General features: G+C 36.6%; 1 protein-coding gene across 2 annotated transcripts in view; it reads right to left on the reverse strand.

Moving 5' to 3' along the window:
• The window catches only part of STPG2 (sperm tail PG-rich repeat containing 2), a 516,962-nt gene that overhangs the window by 473,616 nt on the left and 21,406 nt on the right, over positions 1-21,940 (reverse strand). The window contains exon 4 of one of the 2 annotated variants that reach the window (XM_065545253.1): positions 407-517. In XM_065545253.1, coding sequence (XP_065401325.1) covers positions 407-517 — 111 coding nt within the window. Of the gene's footprint in view, positions 1-163; positions 518-21,940 lie in introns of those variants that run through there. The other variant, XM_045392670.2, reaches the window with a different exon arrangement.

Consider the following 21,940-nt stretch of genomic DNA (forward strand, 5'->3'; position numbering starts at 1 on the left):
GGTCAATAGGAATAAAAATAAATCACTGAGGAGTCTTAGATTTCAAGATGAATTCACATTGAAAAGAGAAAACATTTGCACTATGAGTAAAATGAGTTAAACCTAGTAAATATTTTACTCCATACACAACACAACAAGTTCAGCTTTTCTATATGTCCTAAGAATGAATGTTCTCTGACCCTACAAGGGATATTCCATGTAATAATCTCTCATATAGCAATTCTAGAGTTTGGCATAGCTTGAAGAATTTTGTTGAACTTTAAAAATATAAAAGTATCAGTTTAGCCAAGGAGGCTACAGCAGGCTATCAGTTACCTCACTCAGGTCCTAATATAAAGTTTATGTTATGCAGCCTCCTCCATGATTTCTAGATAATGAAAATATTTGATTGTAGGAGTCTTCTTACCATATCTGATACTTTCATAGTTCTTTCGGCTCTTGACAAGAAAGCCGCATATTTGTTAGTCAGGTTAGGTAATTCATCAGAAATTCCACCACCCTGTGAATGCCAACATGCCTGTTGAAAGAAGGGGTTAAAAAGAGTACATCATTTATTTTTATCAATACAAGAAGCACTATAAATAATAAGTTTGTGATGAAGGTCGTCAATATTATCTGGCATTAAAGACACATATTCATAAAAAAATAAAATTTTCAAATGTGATACAGAAATAAAAAGCTGTAAGTCAATGAGATATTAAAATAGAAAAAGAATTAATTATATGAACCTCTAGGTAAGCATAATGGATCTGCACACATCACTTAAACATATTAGCTATGTTCTATTTCATAACCAGCAAGTTCTATCTCAATAATATATTAAGATTTTTAGCCAATTATATAGTATTGTTTTACAATTTATTATTAATAAAAATATATTCACAATTAACCATTTAATTATGTGGCAATTCTGGGTTAATATATTTTCTAAGTGAAATGATCCACTCACTTTTATATATCATAATTCTTTATACGCATTGAAGATTTAAATTAATAGGTTAGAGGAATCTAGTAATGTAATATTTTAATGAGCAATTAATCCTTGTGATACTCTTTCTAATTTGTCATACAATTTATTTGTATTCATTTAATTAAATAGAATAAACAGCAGCAACATCCTTTGTATATGCAAAAGGGATAAGAATCTATTTTCCCATATTTTACACATTTTATTGTTTTTGTTTCAAAATTTGATATTCACAGTTAATATTTCAGAATTTGACACATAGTAGAGAATAGACATCTTTCTTTCTTTGTCCATTTTTTGGTAACATTAATTTACTAAAATATCCACTCCAGATAATATAGGTACCTCCTATCACTTTCAAAAATAGAACAATCACAGTCACGTCTTTTAAAAAATGTGAAAGCCTTTGAATATAGAACATCTAAGCCAGCATTATTATTTTTGCGTAGTTTTTAAATTGTTTGAAGCTGAAAAATAACTTATTTTTGTAATAATTTTTATTTCAATAGCTTTGCTTTTGGGGTACAAGTGGTTTTTCCTTACATGAATGAATAGTATAGTGGTGAATTCTAAGATTTCAGTGCACCCATCACCAAAGTAGTGTACATTGTACCCAATAAGTAGTTTTTTATCCCTATTCTCCTCCCACCCTCCCCTTTCTGAGTCTTCAAAGTCCACTATATCACTCTGTGTGCCTTTGTGTACCCATGGCTTAGGTCTCACTTATCAGTGAAAACATACAGTATTTGGTTTTTCATTCCTGACTTACTTCACTTAGAATAATGGCCTCCAGCTCCATACAAGTTGCTGCAAAAGATATTATGTTATTTTTTTTATGGCTGAGTAGTATTCCATGGTGTATATATACCACATTTTCTTTATCCACTCATTGGTCAGTGGGTACTAAGATTGATTCCATATCTTTGCAAATGTGAATTTGGCTACAATAAACATACACATGCAGGTGTCTTTTTAATGTATTGACTTCTTTTCCATTGGTTAAATACCCAGTAGTGGGACTGCTGGATCAAATCATAGATCTATTTTTAGTCATCTAAGAAATCTCCATACTGTTTTCCACAGAGATTGTACTAATTTACACTCCTACCATGAACATATAAGCATTCCCTTTTCATGACCCCAACATCTATTGTTTCTTTGTTTTTTTTTGTTTGTTTGTTTGTTTGTTTTTACTTTTTAACATTGGCCATTATTGGATGGGTGAAGTGGCTCACACCTATAATCCCACCATTTTGGAAGGCCAAGTTAGGAAGATCACTTGAGCCCATGAGTTCACGATCAGCCTGAGCAACATCGTGAAATCCTATCTCTATAAAAAATACAAAAACTAGCTGAGTGTGGTGGCACATGCCTGTTGTCCCTGCTGTTGGAGAGGCTGAGGTAGGAGGATCACTTGAGCCTGGGAGATCAAGGCTTTAGTGAACCATAATCACACTACTGCACTCCAGCCTGGGTGAGGGAGTGAGACCCTGTCTCAAAAAAATAATAATAGTAATAATGGTCATTCTTGCAGGAGTAAGGTGGTATCTCATTGTGGTTTTAATTTGCATTTCCCTGATGACTCGTTATGTTGAATATTTTTTCATATGTTTGTTGACCATTTGTATATCTTCTTTTTATAAACGTCTATTCACGTGAGTTGCCCACTTTTTCATGAAATTATTTGTTTTTTTTCTTGCTGGTTTGTTTGAGATCCTTGTAGATTCTGCATATTAGTCCTTTGCCCAATGCATAGTTTGCAATATTTTCTCTCATTCTGTGGGTTGTCTGTTTATTCTGGTGATTATTTCTTTTGCCATACAGAAGCTCTGTAGTTTAATTAGGTCTCATTTATTTATTTTTGTTTTAGTTCCATTTGCTTTGGGGACTTAGTCATTAATTCTTTGCCTAAGCCAAAGTCCAGAAGACTTTTTCTGAGGTTATCTTCAAGAACTTTTATGGTTTTAGGTATTAGATTTGTCTTTAATCCATCTTGAGTTGCTTTTTATATAAAATGAGATATAGGGATCCAGTTTCTTTCTTCTGAATTTAGCTATCCAGTTTTCCCAGCACCGTTTATTGAATAAGGTGTCAATTTCCCAATTTATGTTGTTCTGTGCTTTGTCAAAGATCAGTTAGTTGTAAATATTTGGCTTTATTTCTGCATTCTCTATTCTGATCCATTGATCTATATGTCTACTTTTATACAAGTACTACGTATTTTGATAACTACAGCCTTGTAGTATAATTTTAAGTACAGTAATGTGCTGCCTCCAGATTTGTTCATTTAGCGTTGCATTGCTTTGGCTAAGCAGGCTCTTTTTTGATTCCGTATGAATTGTAGGATTGTTTCCTTTAATTCTGTGAAAAATGATATTGGTGTTTTGATAGGAATTGCACTGAATCTGTAGATTGCTTTGGGCAGTATGGTCATTTTCACAATATTGATTCTCCCAATCCATGAGCATGGGATGTGTTTCTGTTTGTTTGTGTCATCTATGATTTCTTTCAGCAGTGTTTTGTAGTTCTCCTTACAGAGATCTTTCACCTCCTTGGTTAAGTATATTCCAGGATATTTTATCCTTTTTGGAGCTATTGTAAAGGTGATTGAGTTTATTTCATTCTCTGTTAGGTCATTGTTGGCATATATCAGTGTTACTGATTTGTATACATTGATTTTGTAACCTGAGACATTACTGAATTTGATTATCAAATCTAATCTTATCTCTAGGCTTATACAGCCAACACTTTTGAGAAGTCTCTAGGGTTTTATATGATATATAATCATATCATTGGTGAACAGCAATAGTTTGACTTTCTTTTTTGCAATCTGAAGGCACTGTATTTCTTCTCTTGCCTGACTGCTCTGGCTAGGACTTCTGGTATTACGCTGAATGGAAAGTGGTGAAAGTGGGGATCCTTGTCTTGTTCCAGTTCTCAGTGGGAATGATTTCAACTTTTCCTCATTCAATATAATGTTGGCTGTGGGTTTGTCATAGATGGTGTTTATTAATTTGAATTAAGTCCCTTTTATATCTAGTTTGTTGAGGGTTTTTAATCATAAAAAAGATACTAGATTTTATCAAATGCTTTTTTGCAGCTATTGAGATAATCATATGGTTTTTGTTTTTAATTCTTTTTATGTGATGAATTATATTTACTGACGTGCTTATGTTAAACCATCCCTGCACACCTTGAATGAAGTCCACTTGATCATGATATATTATCTTTCTGATATGCTGATAGATTCAGTTATCTAGTAGTTTGTTGAGAATTTTTGCATCTATATTCATCAGGGATGTTGGTCTGTAGTTTTCTATTCTTGTTATGTTCTTTCCTGGTTCTGATATCAGGGTAAAACTGGCTTGATAGAATGAGTTAGGCAGGATTCCCTCTTTCTCAATCTTTTGTAATAGTTTCATCAGTAGAATTGACACCAATTCTTTGAATGCCTGGTAGAATTCAGCTGTGAACCCATCTGCACCTGGGCTTTTTTTCTTTGTTGTCAATTTTTAATGACCGATTTAATATTGCTGCTTGTTATTGGTCTGGTCTGGGTTGCTATTTATTCCTGATTTAATCCAAAAAAGTTGTATGTTTCCAGGAATTTATCCATTTCCTCTAGATTTCCTAGTTTGTGTGCATAGTTTGTGTTTCTAGTTTGTGTTCATGGCACTCTCAAATGATCTTTCATTTTTCTATGGTGTAGGTTGTAATGTCTCCAGTTTTATTTCTAATTGACCTTATTTGAATCTCCTCTCTTCTTTTCTTGGTTATTCTAGCTAAAGTTCTATGAATTTTTTTTTTGCCTTTGCAAAGAACCAACTTTTTGTTTCATTGATCTTTTGTATTGATTTTTTGTTTCAAATTCATGTAGTTCTACTCTAATCTTTGTTACTTCTTTTCTTCTAGTTTTGGGCTTAGTTTGTTCTTGTTTCTCTAGTTCTTTGAGGTGTTACATCAGGTTGTCAGTTTGTGGTCTTCCAGGCTCTGATGTAGGCATTTAGTGCTACAAATATTCCTCTTAGCACTGCATTTGCTGTACCCCAGAAGTTTTGATGACTCATGTCACTATTATTCATTTCAAAGAACTGTTAAATTTCCAACTTGATTTCATTTTTAACACAAAAATCATTCAGGAACAGACTGCTTAATTTCTACGTACATGTATAGTTTTGAGGGTTTCTTTTGGAGTTGATTTCTAGTTTTATTCTGATGTGATCTAAGAAGATACTTGCTATAATTTTTATTTTTTAAAATTTATTGAGACTTTTTTGTGGCCTGTCATATGGTCTATCATGGAAAATGTTCCATGTGCTGATGAGAAGAATGCATATTCTGAAATTCTTAGGTAGAATGTTCTGTAAATATCTGTTAAGTCCATTTATTCTACAGTGTTTAAGACCATTGTTTCTTTTCAGATTTTCTGTTTCAATCGTCTGTCTAGTGCTGTCAATAGGGTGTTGAAGTCCCCCACTATTCTTGTGTTGCTTTCTATCTCCTCTCTTAAGTCCGGTAGTAATTGTTTTACAAATCTGAGAGCTCTAGTGATAAGTGCATATAAATTTAAAATTATAATATCTTCTTGTTGAATCGATCCTTTTATCATCATATAACAATCTTCTTTGTCATTTTTTACTGCTGTTGCTTTAAAGTTTGTTGTTTTATCTAATATAAGAATAGCTACTCCTGGTCACTTTTGGTTTCCATTTGCATGGATTAATTTTTGCCATTCTTTTACCTTGAGTTTATACAAATCCTTCAATGTTAGGTGAGTCTCTTGAAGACTGAAGATATCTAGTTTGTGACTTTTTATCTACTCTGCCAATCTGTATATTTTAAGTGGACCATTATGCCATTTACATTCAACATTAATATCAAGATACTGTTCCAGTCATCATGTGAATTGTTACCTACTTTTTTTTCTTCATTGTGTTATTGTTTTATAGGCCGTGTGAGTTTTATGTTTGCAAGACATTCTATTCTGGTGCATAATGGTCTTTTGTTTCAAGATTTAGAACTTTCAGCATTTCATGTAGGGCTGGTCTGGTAGTAACATGTTCTGTCAGCACTAATTTGTCTGAAAATGACTTAGTTTTGCTGGATACAAAATTTTTGGCCAATGGTTATCCTGTTTAAGGAGGCTACAGATAGGACCCCAGTCCCTTCTGGTCTGTAAGGGTTCTGCTGAGAAGTCTGCTGTTAGTCTGAAAGGTTTTCCCTTACAGGTTACCTGATGCTTTTGCCTCACAGCTCTTAAAATTATTTCATTCACATTGACTTTAGATAGCTAGATGCCTATATGCCTTCGTGTTTTGTTTTTTGTTTTTGTGTTTTTTGTTTTTGTTTTTGTTTTTGCAATGAATCTCCCAGTTATTTGGGTTTCTTGTATTTGCATACTAAATCACTAGCAAGGCCAGGGAAGTTTTCCTCAATTTCCTCAAAAAAATTATTCTACTTATTTTAGTCTATTGTTAAAACCTCCACTGCATTTTGTAGTTCCCTAAATGTGTCTTTCATTTCCAGAAGTTCTGATTTGTTTCTTTTTAAAATGTCTATCTCTTTAGAAATGTTTCCATTCATATCCTGAATTTTTTTTAATTTCTTTATGTTAATTTTCACCTTTCTCTAGTATGTGAAATAAATTTTCCAAACATTTTACTTTTTATTATCCCTCAAAACACCAATTATTATTAGGTTTGGCCGTTTTACATAATCCCTTATTTCCTGGAGACTTTGTTCATTTCTGTTCTTTATTCTTTATTTTTCTCTGACTGGGTTAATTTAAAAGCCTTGTCTTCAAGCACTGAAACTCTTTTTTCTACTTGTTCTAGCCTATTGTTGAAACCTCTACCATTTTGTAATTCCCTAAATGTGTCTTTCATTTCCAGAAGTTCTGATATTTTTTCTCTTTAAAATAGGTTCTTCATTAATACGCTGATCTTTTCAGAATTTCTTTATGTTGGTTTTCACCTTTTTCTGGTATCTCCTTGAGTACCTTAATAATTAATCTTTTGAATTTGTTTTCTGGTATTTCAAAGATTTCATCTTGGTTTGGATATATTGCTAGAGAGCTAGTGAAACTTCCATTGCAAAATTATAACTGAGAAAATTATTACAGTGAAAGAGATCTGACCTAACCAACTTCACCTTTCTTCTAACCTCCACACTGTCCATGTTCATTCCTGGGCATAAGCTGAACTAACTTCGGGAAAACTTAGTTTATAGTTTAACTTTGAAACAAAGACAATAACAGCCCTTTTCCAAAACAAATTCCCTTCCTGTTTGGTGAACAGATCGCCTTTGTAGGACTAACAAATTAGCCACAAGATTAGAAATCATGGTTTAGGAGTCATGCAGCTGGACTCCTCTCATGCTACGTCTACACAATTCTGACCCTCCCTAAATTGCTCCTGGGGATAACATCACTATTATAAAACCTAAGATCAGTGTTTGAGATATTTTGCAGACCCTGCACTTGATGAATCAGCTGGCACCATCCAGATCAACAAACTGGTTCATCTGGTCTTGTGGCCCCCACCCAGGGATTGACTCAGCACAAGAAGACAGCTTTGACTCCCTATGATTTCATCTCCGACCCAACCAATCAGCACTCCTGACTCACTGTCCCCTACCCACCAAATTGTCCTTAAAACCCTCAATTTCCAAGTTTAGGGGGAGACTCATTTGAGTAATAATAAAATTCTGGTCTCTCATACAGCCAGCTCTGCATTAATAACATTTTCTCTACTGCAGTTCCCTTGTCTTGATAAACTGGCTCTCTGCAGGCAGCAGGCAAGGAGAACCCACTGGGTGATTTCACTAGTGTGAACTTTTGGGTGTATTGCAGAACCTTGTTTTGTCATATTATCATAATTATTTTTCCGGTTCCTTCTCATTTGGGTATACTATTTCTTCTAATTATTCTTGGATTTATGTTATAAGACTGTGGTTTTTTCTTTATTTATTTTTCCCCCTTAAGACTGTGGCTTTAAAGCTTATAGTTTAATGTAGCCTAAATCAGTTATTGGTGCATTCAGGAATGAAGACCCTGTATGAGAGCTTTAGTTATAGAGTCTTTGCATGATAGCCTTCTCAGACGCTTGTTGTAGTAGCAATGTGCTCAGTGTGTCAGCAAGTTCACTGTCTCCTATGGAGTTGGAATAGCAGAGGTCTCTTGAAGCCTACTTTGTTCCCCCAAGATGTGTGCTTTTAATTAATTTATTTATTCCCCAGCATTTTATTTACTGGGTTGAACAACTCAGGCTTCATGCCAGTAGGATAGGTGTCTCAGGTTAGAAACTGGTTGTGATTAAAGCAGATGGGTAAATGCAATATGTAATGGCAGGCAGAGAGGTCACAGCCTTGACAGAGCTGGCTGGAGGTTGGGAGAAGCTCTCAGAGAAGTACACTGAGGTGTTATCAGGGGTGAAGAGTGGGAGCTACTTCAGCACCTATGTCAGGGCAGCAGGAAAGCAATCCACATTCGAGACACACTAATGACCCAGTGTTCCAGTATTCCTGCTATTCAATCAGACAGGCACCTATTTTCATCTTCAGGAATGTTGATGTTCCAAGTATAGAGGAGTTGTGACTCTACCTCTCATCTACACCTGAACCTGGAAGGTGCTCCTCCTGTGGGGATGCAGTCACCCTGAAATCTTTGAAAAAGGTTATCTTTAGGAGCACCCATGCTGAGCACCTATAAGAGAAGACCCGGTTGTGTCTGCAGTGGTGGATGGGAGGAAAAAGAATTCCCCTTCTCCAAGACCCTTGATGAGCACTAGAGCTGCCTGACTGTTGGAGTACAGCTGCAGACTTTCCCTTCGAACCCAGTACTGCAACTGTGCCTCCGCAGGAAGAAAGAAACTTCACAAGAGCAGAAAGATCTGGGACTCAAGACCTGTCATCTGGATTCTTTTGTCCCATGGAGTGTCCGCTTAATGTGGTGTACTTTCCTTTCCCCTAGGACTAGGAGTCCCCGAGAGCCAGGCTACTATGAATGCTGCTGTTTCTCTGGGTCTAGTAACCCAGTGGAGTTGCCACACTCCAGGTTGGTGCTGGGCAAAGTCTGCAAGAGATCCACTGATGTGAAAATTCCTCAAGTCTCCCAGCATCAGGTACAAGCACCATCTCTGATGGGGATGGCAGGGGAGGGTCACAGACTCTGTGAGGTTCCTTGGTATAAACAGCCTTAGTATATTGGCTTTCTCAAATGCTGGTGGTAGTAGTAATGAATTGGTCACATGGAGAGACTCAGGATCTCTGGTTAGCCAGGATGGTAGCCAGGATGATACAGACAATAGTGATAGCAGAGGTCATGCACGAGTTTTCTCCTTCCTGAACACAGTGTTGTTCTACTTGGAGTTACTGCAATGCATTGTGTCAGTCGGCCTCCAGCCAGGAGGTGGTGCTTGCAAAAGAGTGCCAGTTGTGGTAGTAGTGGTGAGATTTGTACTTGCCTTATGTTACCCAGGGGAGATATTGTGGTTTCTTAGGTGACAGGTGGAGCTATAGAGCTCCCAAACATTTCTGTCTTTTGTGTTAAGTTATCAGGGCAAGTGGAGGGGCAAAGCCATGTGGGGGCTCCGCAAGGCAGCTCCACGCTCTGCCTCTACCCATGCAGGGCAGCAGTGGCCCCAGTGAGGATCAGAAGAATTCATTGGCCACTAGAGTAATGTTCTATGGAGAAGCATATCTGCCTTTGATGTACAAATGAGTTTATACCGGGAGTCGGAAGTAGCAGGTGGCAGTAAACCCCATCCAGCACCCATGCACTTGGCAAAGCAAATCTCACCGGCTAGCAGCAGCTATCTATCTTCTAGGCACTTAATGCTCAGAACTCAAAATGCCCCAGGTCATAAGCCTTCCCCACAGAGACTGCAACCACAGCTTTCAGGCCATGCTTCTCCCAATCTGCCTGGAAAGCTAGAATGTGCAGCCTCTGCACTTGTAGCCGCAGCACACTTCCCACCTTCTCAATGCCTGAGTTAGCTAGCAGATTTTTGCAAGATTCCCCCATGACACAGAGTCAGAAATGGCTTCCCGTGGTTCACACTGGAGATCGAAAATGCCTGCAAGGCTCTTCCCACACTGCTCCTACTTTCATATTCCCCATTGCTCCTTAAATCAGTTCTAGCACTGGGTAGATTTAAGGCCTTCCCCCATGGGCAGATTGCCAGGTTGCCCAGTGGGGGTGTATATCCTGGAGGCATTCTCTCCGCTTTTCACACTCTGAAGGCTTACTTTTTCACATGGCTCACAGTGCGGGCTGCAGCTGCCACATCTTTCAAAGGATCTGTGATTTATTTCAGTTTTCCTGTTAAGTTCCTGCATTGCTTCTCAGAAAAAAAAAGTTCACAGTGAGAATCGCTATACACTATTTTGTCTTTTCAAATAGAATAGGCATTGTAACACTTGCCTCCAATCTGTTATCTTGGAAAAAAAAAAAAAACTACAATAATTTTATTACTGTCACATATATGGTACTAGGAATTATTACATTAAAAAGTTCCAAAACGTTGTGCAGTTTTTAGTGCTTAGGGGGTAAAAGCTACCAACTTTGAATGAAATTACAAAGAAATTAATTACTCATTGGATGGTTTTGGCTCTAGAGGAAATGAGTAGTTTACAAAAGACCACATTTCTACATGAATAATTAAAAATAAATCCAGGCGGTTTTTTCCAATTCTGTGAAGAAAGTCATTGGTAGCTTGATGGGGATGGCATTGAATCTATAAATTACCTCAGGCAGTGTGGCCATTTTCACAATATTGATTCGTCCTATCCATGAGCATGGAATGTTCTTCCATTTGCTTGTGTCCTCTTTTATTTCACTGAGCAGTGGTTTGCAGTTCTCCTTGAAGAGGTCCTTCATATCCCCCGTAAGTTGGATTCCTAGGTATTTCATTCTCTTTGTAGCAATGGTAAATTGCAGTTGACTCATGATTTGGCTCTCTGTTTGTCTGATTTTTGCACATTGATTTTGTATCCTGAGACTTTGCTGAAGTTGCTTATCAGCTTAAGGAGATTTTGGGCTGAGATGATGGGGTTTTCTAAATATACAATCATGTCATCTGCAAACAGGGACAATTTGACTTCCTCTTTTCCTAACTGAATACTCTTTATTTCTTTCTCCTGCCTGGTTGCCCTGGCCAGAACTTCCAACACTATGTTGAATAGGAGTGGTGAGAGAGGGCACTCCGGTCTTGTGCCAGTTTTCCAAGGGAATGCTTCCAGTTTTTGCCCATTCAGTATGATATTGGCTGTGGGTTTGTCATAAATAGCTCTTATTATTTTGAGGTATGTTCCATCACCACAGAATTTATTGAGAGTTTTTAGCATGAAGGCCTGCTGAATTTTGTTGAAGGCCTTTTCTGCATCTATTGAGATAATCATGTGGTTTTTGTCAGTGGTTCTGTTTATATGATGGATTACGTTTATTGATTTGCATCTGTTGAACCAGCATTGCATTCTAGGGATGAAGCCCATTTGATCATGGTGGATAAGGTTTTTGATGTGCTGCTGGATTTGGTTGGCCAGTATTTTACTGAGGATTTTTGCATCAATGCACATCAGGGATATTGGTCTAAAATTCTCTTTTTTGTTGTTGTGTCTCTACCAGGCTTTGGTATCAGGATGATGTTGGCCTCATAAAATGAGTTCGGGAGGATTCCCTCTTTTTCTATTGATTGGAATAATTTAAGAAGGAATGGTACCAGCTCCTCCTTGTACCTCTGGTAGAATTTGACTGTGAATCCATCTGGTCCTGGACTTTTTTTGGTTGGTAGGCTATTAATTATTGCCTCAATTTCAGAGCCTGTTATTGGTCTATTCAGGGATTCAACTTCTTCCTGATTTAGTCTTGGGAGAGTGTATGTGTGTCCAGGAATTTATCCATTTCTTCTAGATTTTCTAGTTTATTTGCATAGAGGTGTTTATAGTATTCTCTGATGGTAGTTTGTATCTCTGTGGGATTGGTGGTGATATCTCCTTCATCATTTTTTATTGTGTCTATTTGAGTCTTCTCTCTTTTCTTCTTTGTTAGTCTCGCTAGCGGTCTATCAATTTTGTTGATCTTTACAAAAAACCAGCTCCTGGATTCATTGATTTTTTGAAGGTTTTTTAATGTCTCTATCTCCTTCAGTTCTGCTCTGATCTTAGTTATTTCTTGCCTTCTGCTAGCTTTTGAATGTGTTTGCTCTTGCTTCTCTAGTTCTTTTCATTGTGACGTTAGGGTGTCAATTTTAGATCTTTCCTGCTTTCTCTTGTGGGCATTTAGTGCTATAAATTTCCCTCTACACACTGCTTTAAATGTGTCCCAGAGATTCTGGTATGTTGTGTCTTTGTTCTCATTGGTTTCAAAGAACATCTTTATTTCTGCCTTCATTTCCTTATGTACGCAGTAGTCATTCCGGAGCAGGTTGCTCAGTTTCCATGTAGTTGAGTGGTTTTGAGTGAGCTTCTTAATCCTGGGTTCTAGTTTGATTGCACTGTGGTCTGAGAGACAGTTTGTTATAATTTCTGTTCCTTTACATTTGCTGAGGAGTGCTTTACTTCCAACTATGTGGTCAATTTTGGAATAAGTGTGATGTGGTGCTGAGAAGAATGTATATTCTGTTGATTTGGGGTGGAGAGTTCTGTAGATGTCTATTAGGTCTGCTTGCTGCAAAGATGAGTTCAATTACTGGATATCCTTGTTAACTTTCTGTCTCGTGGATCTGTCTAATGTTGACACTGGGGTGTTAAAGTCTCCCATTATTATTGTGTGGGAGTCTAAGTCTCTTCGTAAGTCTCTAAGTCTTTATGAATCTGGGTGCTCCTGTATTGGGTGTATATATATTTAGGATAGTTAGCTCTTCTTGTTGAATTGATCCCTTTACCATTATGTAATGGCCTTCTTTGTCTCTTTTGATCTTTGTTGGTTTAAAGTCTGTTTTATCAGAGACTAGGATTGCAACCCCTGCCTTTTTTTGTTTTCCATTTGCTTGATAGATCTTCCTCCATCCCTTTATTTTGAGTCTATGTGTGTCTCTGCACGTGAGATCGGTCTCCTGAATACAGCACACTCATGGGTCTTGACTCTTTATCCAATTTGCCAGTCTCTGTTTTTTAATTGGGGCATTTAGCCTGTTTCAATTTAAGGTTAATTATTTAAAACTGAAAAAAGACATAAACCCACAGATTCAAAGGTTCTGCAAACCTCAGGCAAATGTATTAAAAAGAAAACTATACTTCAGACACATCAAAGGTTAAAAATCAAAGATAATTTCTCTGGAAGGAGAAACAATAAGCTGGACAGCTTACTTCTCAATGGAAAAGATGGAAAGTCTAAAACAACAAAATATTATTAAAGTACTGAAAATAACTACCAACCTAAAAATCTATACTCAAAACTAAATCATTCAAAAATAACAAAATACATTTCAGACAAACAAAAACTGTAATAATTCACAGCAGACCTGGACCAGAAGAAATGCTAAAGGAAGTTTTTCAGACAGAGGAAAAATGATTCTCTTTTTCATAAAAATGCAAATGCAAAAAGGAAAGAAGCACAATAGAAAAATAAATAAATAAATGTAATCCACACAACAAAATAATAATATTCAAAAAACTTAAAATATGTGGCTTTAAAATGTGTGACAATAATTAAACAAAATACAAGATAACAAAATGGAGTTAAAATGTTCTAAGTCAGTCTTACTGAGAAAGTGGTAAAGGTCATCCTTTTTATTGGATTGCAGTAGGTGAATGCTTATTATAATTTTGATGGCAAAAACTAAAAGAATAATAAAAAAATACTAAAAAATATAATAGATATTGATGAAATGGAATAAAATAAAATATTTGATTAATATTTTGATTATAATATTTGAATAATCCACAAAATAAAGAAACAAGAAAAAGTGGATAATGGGAATCATGGCAGATGGGAGGCAGAACTAGATGGCATCCCACTTGGAAGGACAGAGTAGTGTGTGGAATCTCAGATCATCAACTTTTGCTACAGACCTACTGCAGAAATAAATCAGGAAAGCTGAGAAAACACACAGACCCACTGAAAAAAGCAGATTGCTCCTGCAGGAGACAGGAGACACCCCAAATATTGTGCTGGTATCCATGGCTGAGAGGTCCACAGATGGTTCACATCACAGAACTCTGTGTAGACAACCCCCAGTACCAGCCCAGAGCCTAACAGACCTGCTGGGTGGCCGGATCCAGAAGAGACATAACAATCACTACAGCTCGCAGGAAACCACATCCCTAGGAAAAGAGGGAGAATAATATGTCAAGGGAACACCCCGTGGGACAAATGAGTCTTGTTTCCCTTGAAAACAGCCTTGAATCCTACACCTTTCCTCTGACAGAGCCTACCCAAATGAGAATGAACCAAAATCTCAACTCTGTAATAAGACCAAACAAGGTTCATTAACATCCTCAAAAAATCACATTAGCTCACCAGCAATAGATCCAAACCAAGAAGAAATCCCTGATTTGCCTGAAAAAGAATTCAGAGTAAAGTTATTAAGCTAATGAAAATAGCATGAGAGAAAGTCAAAGCCCAATTTAAGGAAATTATATATATATATCTGTTAAATGAGGGGAGAAATATTCAATGAAATAAATAGTATACATAAAAAAAAATCAAAACTTCAGGAAACAATGAACACACTAATAGAAATGCAAAATGCTCTGGAAAGTCTAGCAATAGAATGCAACAAGCAGAAGAAGGAACTTCAGAGCTTGAAGACAAGGTTTTGTAATTAACCCAATCAAAGAAAGACAAGGAAAAAAAATAAGAAAATATGAACAAAGCCTCCAAGAAGTCTGGGATTATGTTAAACGACCAAAGCTAAGAATAACTGACATTCCTGAGAAAGATAAGAAATCTAGAAGTCTGGAAAACATAGTTGAGGAAATAATTGAGGAAAATGTTCCCAGCCTTGCTAGAGACCTAGACATCCAAATACAAGAAGCTCAGAAAACACCTGGGAAATTCATCGCAAAAGATCATTGCCTAGGGACTTTGTTATCAGGTTGTCTAAAGTTAAAACGGAAAAAACAATCTTAAGAGATGTGAGGCAGAAGCACCAGGTAACCTGTAAAGGAAAACCTATCAGATTAACAGCAGATGTCTCAGCAGAAACCCTACAAGCTAGAAGAGATTGGGGCCCTATCTTCAGCCTCCTTAAATGAAACAATTATCAGCCAAGACTTTTATATCCAGTGAAACTGAGCTTCAGAAATGAAGGAACCATACAACCTTTTTCAGACAAACAAATGCTGAGAGAATTTGCTACTACCAGGCCAGTACTACAAGAACTGCTAAAAGGAACCCTACATTTTAAAACAAATCCCAGAAGCACATCAAAACAGAACCTCTTCAAACCATAAGTCTCACAGGACCTACAAAACAAAAATACAATTAAAAACAAAAAACAATGGCCCAGTGCAGTAGCTCACACCGGTAATCCCAGCAATGTGGGAGGCAGAGGGGGAGAGATCACTTGAGGTCAGGAGTTTGAGCCCAGCCTGGCCAACATGGCAAAACCCTGTCTCTACTGAAAATACAAAAATTATCTGGGCGTGATGGTGAGTGTCTGTAATTCCAGCTACTTGAAAGGGTTAGGCACAAGAATTGCTTGAACCTGGGAGGTGGACATTGCAGTGAGCCAAGATTGTGCCACTGCACTCCAGCCTGAGTGAGAGAGTGAGGCTGTGTCTCCAAAAAAAGAAAAAGAATAAAACCAAGGTATACAGGCAACAAATAGCATGATAAATGGAATAGTACCTCACATCTCAATACTAATGTTGAACGTGCATTACCAAAATGCTCCACTTAAAAATATAGAATTGCAGAAGGAATAAGACTTTACCAACCATCTGCTGCCTTCAAGAGACTCACCTGACACATAAGAACTCATATAAACTTAAGGTAAAGGGATGGAAAAAGACACCCGATACAAATGAACACCCAAAGCCAGGAGAAGTAGCTCTTCTTATATCAGACAAAACAAACCTTAAAGCAACAGCAGTTTAAAAAGACAAAGAAGGCCTTGTCCAATATCACAATCCTAAACATACATGCAACTAATACTGGCGCTCCCAAATTTATAAAACAATTACTACTAGACGTAAGAAATGAGATAGACAGCAACACAATAATAATGGGGGGCTTCAATACTTCACAGACAATACTAGACAGGTCATTAAGACAGAAAGTCAACAAAGAAGCAATGGATTTAAGCTATGCCCTAGAACAAATGTACTTAACAGATATTTACAGAACATTTTACCCAACAATTGCTGACTATACATTCTATTCATCAGCACATGGAACATTCTCCAAGAGAGACCATATGATGGGCCATGAAACAAGTATCAATAAATTTAAGAAAACCAAAATTATTACAAGCACTCTTTCAGACCACAGTGGAATAAAATAGGAAATCAATTCTTAAAGGAATCTTCAAAATCATGCAAATAGATGGAAATTAAATAATCTGCTCCTGAATGATTATTGGGTCAACAATGAAATCAAGATAGAAATTAAAATATTATTCAAACTGAACAACAATAGTGACACAACCTATCAAAACCTTTGGGATACAGCAAAGGTGGTGCTAAGAGGAAAGTTCACGCCTACACCAAAAAGTCTCAAAGAGCACAAATAGACAATCTAAGGTCACACCTCAAAGAACTAGAGAAACAAGAACAAACCAAACCTAACCCCAGTAAAAGAAAGGAAATAACCAAGATCAGAGTACAGTAAATGAAATTGAAACAATATGAAAGATAAATGAAACAAAAAGCAAAAAGAAATATAAAACTGATAGACCATTAGGAAGATCAACCAAGAAAAGAAGAGAGAAAATCCAAATAAGCTCAATTAGAGACAAAACAGGAGATATTACAACTGACACCACAGAAATACAAAAGATCATTCAAAGCTACTATGAATATCCTTACACATAAAAACTAGAAAACCTAGAGGAGATGGATAAATTCCTGGAAAGACACAACCGACCTGGCTTAAATCAGGAAGAAGCAGATACCCTGAACAAACCAATAACAAGCAGTGATATTGAAATGGTAATAACAACTTACCAACAAAAAAAAAGTCCAGGACTGGAAGGATTCACAACTGAATTCTACCAGACATTCAAAGAAGAATTGGTACCAAACCTTTTGACACTATTCCGAACGATAGAGAAAGAGGGAAACGTCTCTAAATCAGTCTATAAAGCCAGTGTCACCCTAATACCAAAACATGGAGAGGACATAACAAAAAAAGAAAACTACAGAAGGATATCCCTGATGAACACAGATGTAAAAATCCTTAACAAAATACCAGCTCACTGAATCCAACAACACATCAGAAAGATAATCTACCATGATCAAGCGGGTTTCACACCAGGGATGCAGGGATGGTTTAACATACACAAGTCAATAAATGTGATACATGACATAAACAAAATTAAAAAGAAAAATCACATGATCATCTAAATATATGCAGAAAAAGCATTTGACAAAATCTAGCATCACTTTATGATTAACATTCTCAGCAAAATCAGCATACAAGGGACATACCTCAATGAATAAAAGCCATCTATGACAAACCACAACTGAATGGGGAAAACTTGAAAGCATTCCCCCTCTGAGAACTGGAACAAGACAAAGATGCCTATTACCAACACTTCTATTGAACATAGTACTGGAAGTACTAGCCAGAGCAATCAGACAAGAGAAAGAAATAAAGGGTATACAAATTGGTAAAGAGAAAGTAAAACTGTCACTGTTTGCTGATGATATGATCGTATACCTAGAAAACCCTAAACACTCCTCCAAAAAGCTCCTAGAACTGATAAAAGAATTCAGAAAGCTTCCAGATACAAAATTAATGTACACAAATCAGTAGCTCTTCTATATACCAACAGTGACAAGCTGAGAATCAAATCAAGAACTCAAACTTTTTACAATAGCTGCAAGAAAAATAAAATACTTAGGATTATACCTAACCAAGGAGGTGAAAGACCTCTACAAGGAAAACTACAAAACACTGCTGAAAGAAATCATAGACAACAAAAACAAATAGAAACACATCCCATACTCATGGATGGGTTGACTCAATATTGTGAAAATGACCATACTGCCAAGCACAATCTACAAATTCAATGCAATTCCCATCAAAATACTATCATCACTCTCACAGAACTAGAAAAAAGGAATCCTAAAATTGATATAGAATCAAAGAAAAGCCCACATAGCCAAGGCAAGACTAAGCAAAAAGAACAAATCTGGAGGCATCACATTACCTGAATTCAAAATACACTATAAGGCCATAGTTACCAAAACAGCATGGTACTGGTATAAACATAGGCACATAGAACAGAATAGAGAACTTGTAAATAAACCTAAATACTTACAGTCAGTTGATCTTCGACAAGGCAAACAAAAACATACAATGGAAAAAAAAAAAACCCATTCAACAAACAGTGCTGGGACAATTGGCAAGCCACATGTAGGAGAATGAAACTGAATCCTCATCTCTCACCTTCTACAGAAATCAACTCAAGGTGGGTCAAGAACTTAAATCTAAGATCTGAAACTATGAAAATTCTAGAAGATAACATCGGAAAAACCCTTCTAGACTGGCTTAGTCAACGATTTCATGACCAAGAACCCAAAAACAAATGCAAATGCAATAAAAGCAAAGATAAATAGCTGGGATTTAATTAAACTAAAGAGCTTTTGTATGGAAAAAGGAACAGTCAGCAGAGTTAACAGACAACCCACAGAGTGGGAGAAAATCTTCATAATCTATATATCTGACAAAGGACTAATATCCAGAATCTACAAGAAACTCAAACAAATTAGCAAGAAAACAAAGAATCCCATCCAAAAGTGGGCTAAGGACATGAATAGACAATTCTCAAATGAAGATATAAAAATAGCCAACAAACACACAAAAAAAAGGATCAGCACTACAAAGTGATCAGGTAAATGCAAATCAAAACCACAATGTGATACCACCTTACTCCTGCAAGAATGGCCATAATCAAAAAATCAAAAAAAATAGACTTTGGTGTGGATGTAGTGAACAGGGAACACTTTTATACTGATGGTTGGAATGTAAACTAGTACAACCACTATGGAAAACAGTATTGAGATTTCATTTAAAACTTAAAGTAGAACTACCATTTGATTCAGCGATCCCACTACTGGTTATCTACCCACAGGAAAAGAAGTCATTATATGAAAAAGATACTTGCACATGCATGTTTATAGCAGCACAATTCACAATTGTAAAAATGTGGAACCAACCCAAATGCCCATCAATCCATGAGTGGATAAAGAAACTGTGGTATATATCTACAGTGGAATACTGCTCAGCAATAAAAAGGAATGAATGAATGGCATTCACAGACACCTCGATGAGACTAGAGACTATTATTCTTAGCGAAGTAACTCAGGAATGGAAAACAAAACATCTTATGTTCTCACTCATATGTGGGACCTAAGCTACGAGGAAACAAAGGCATAAGAATGACACAAAGAATGTTGAACACTCGGGGGAATGGGTGGAAGGAGATGAGGGATAAAAGACTCCAAATTGGGTGCAGTGTATACTGCTGGGACCATGGGTGCACCAAATCTCACAAATCACTGCTAAAGAATTTACTCACGTGACCAAACACTTCCTGATCCCCAATAACCTATGGAAATTAATTTAAAAAAAAAAAAAAAAACTACGTGGCAAAACAAATGGGCCAATACAATACATAAAATAGTGTAATATGTATACACACAAACACAATCAAAATTAAACATAAATCAATTGATACTACAATTAAATACAAGGTTTACTAGACTTAATTTTTAAAAACCAGACATGTTTAGGGTCTATATTTCACTCTTGATTTTAGACTTTGTCAAAGACTCTATAAACTGAGTCTTAGTTATACCTATAGGTAGTTTTAAATTGTCAACAAGAATAGCAAGTTTACTGAGTCCTTACTGTGTGCCAGAAGATATTCAAAGTGTTTTTTGGTTCACTTAGTATTTGCAACAACACTTTTAGGTATGTACTATTATGGTATTCATTTTGCTAAGCACAAAGAGTTTAAATAACTTGCCGAAGATCAGTGGCAGAGCAAAAACGTATATTCAAACACTCTGAGTCTAGAGATTATGCTAATAATCACCATGCTAGGCTTCTCAATATCTACAGTGAAGAATAAATACTATAATTCTGGCTGGGTGTAGTGGCTCACGCCTGTAATCCCAGCATTTTGGCAAGCTGAGGCAGGTGGATCACAAGGTCAGGAGTTTGAGATCAGCCTGACCAACATGGTGAAACCCCATCTCTACTAAAAATACAAAAATTAGCCAGGCATGGTGGTGCGTGCCTCTAATCCCAACTACTCAGGAGGCTGAGGAAGGAGAATCGCTTGAACCCAGGAGGCAGAGGTTGCAGTAAGCCGAGATCGCACCATTGCGCTCCAGTCTGGGCAACAGAGCAACACTCCATCTCAAAAAAGAAAAAAAAACTATAATTATTTTTATCTAAATGTCAGGTTACTAAGAATAATGAGCTGTTAGTACATTTTAAACAAAATATAGCAGAAATGTTCTAAAAACTATTAACATTCATAATAGATTTAAAATATACTTAGCACTTAAAATAGTTAAGATGATAAATTCAACATTATGTGTTTTTTACTACAATTAAAAATATATACCGGGTGTGGTGGCTCACCCCTGTAACCCCAATGCTTTTGGAAGCAGAGGCCGCGGGATCAATTGTATCCAGGAGTTCAAGATCATCCTGGGCAATAAAGTGAGACCTTGTCTCTATGAAAAATGTTTTAAAAATAGCCAAGTGTAATGGCCCATGCCTGTGGTCCCAGCTACACAGAAGGCTGAAGCAGGGGGATCACTTGAACCCAGGAGGACAAGGGTGCAGTAAGCCATAACTGCACCATTGCACTCCAGCCTGGGCAACATAGTGAGACCCTATTTCAAATACATACATACATACACACACACACACACACACACACACACACGAAATATATACACACATATATTTATGTATACCTATATCAGACTAAATGAACAACAGAAATAGAACAATAGACTAAAGAGAACAACAGAAATTAAAGACAAATATCAAAGGTTGATGACAGAAACTCAAACTGAAAGTCTAGAAATCTCACAACTTAAAAAATTAATTTAGAATACATGTAGGCATGTTAAACTTGTTCATTATTAAATGAACTGGTAAGCTTAATGAAAAATAAATTAAATTGACAGAAACTAGAAAGCTGTTTTGAGGAGGCCATCAGATGCACTACTACGAGCTGTGGGAGCAAAATACAGTAAAAGAAAAATGTCTATAAGTTAATTATATGTGAATAGGAAGTACTGTGATGGGTCTGAAATTTTGCCCTACTTCATGTTACTGAGGTGACCTGCCACAGTTTTACAGAAAAATGCAAAACTCCTGAGTCAGAGACAAAGGACTTTATTCCTCATGGCATAAAAAACAGCATGAGAACAGCACACTTGCATCAGTCCTCCTTGCCCTAAAGTCCTACTAGGGACAAGGCAGATGGGGCAAAATAAATACCAGCACACAAAATGGGAGAAAAACTATGAGCTCTGGGAACCTCAATCTTTTATAATGAGCAGTAAGCACACCCTTTGCTGAGGAGGGAGACACTGTATCTCTGAAGGCTGTTTGCTGTACAATCATCCTTAAAAAGGAGGTGCAAGCAAAGGTGTGTAGAAACACAAAACACACGGAGAATTGTCTCTTAATGATTAAAAAAAGAATAAAAATAGATGTTTACACAGAAAATAAACTTATTTGAGCACAGTTACATAGAAAACCCTCAGAAAAATAAGTTTTAATAAACATTAAAAACCTGAAAAAATTAATATCTAAATTATAAGAATTAATCCCACAAA

This window comes from Macaca fascicularis, chromosome 5 (assembly GCF_037993035.2).
Source record: "Macaca fascicularis isolate 582-1 chromosome 5, T2T-MFA8v1.1".
Classification (NCBI taxonomy): Eukaryota; Metazoa; Chordata; class Mammalia; order Primates; family Cercopithecidae; genus Macaca; species Macaca fascicularis.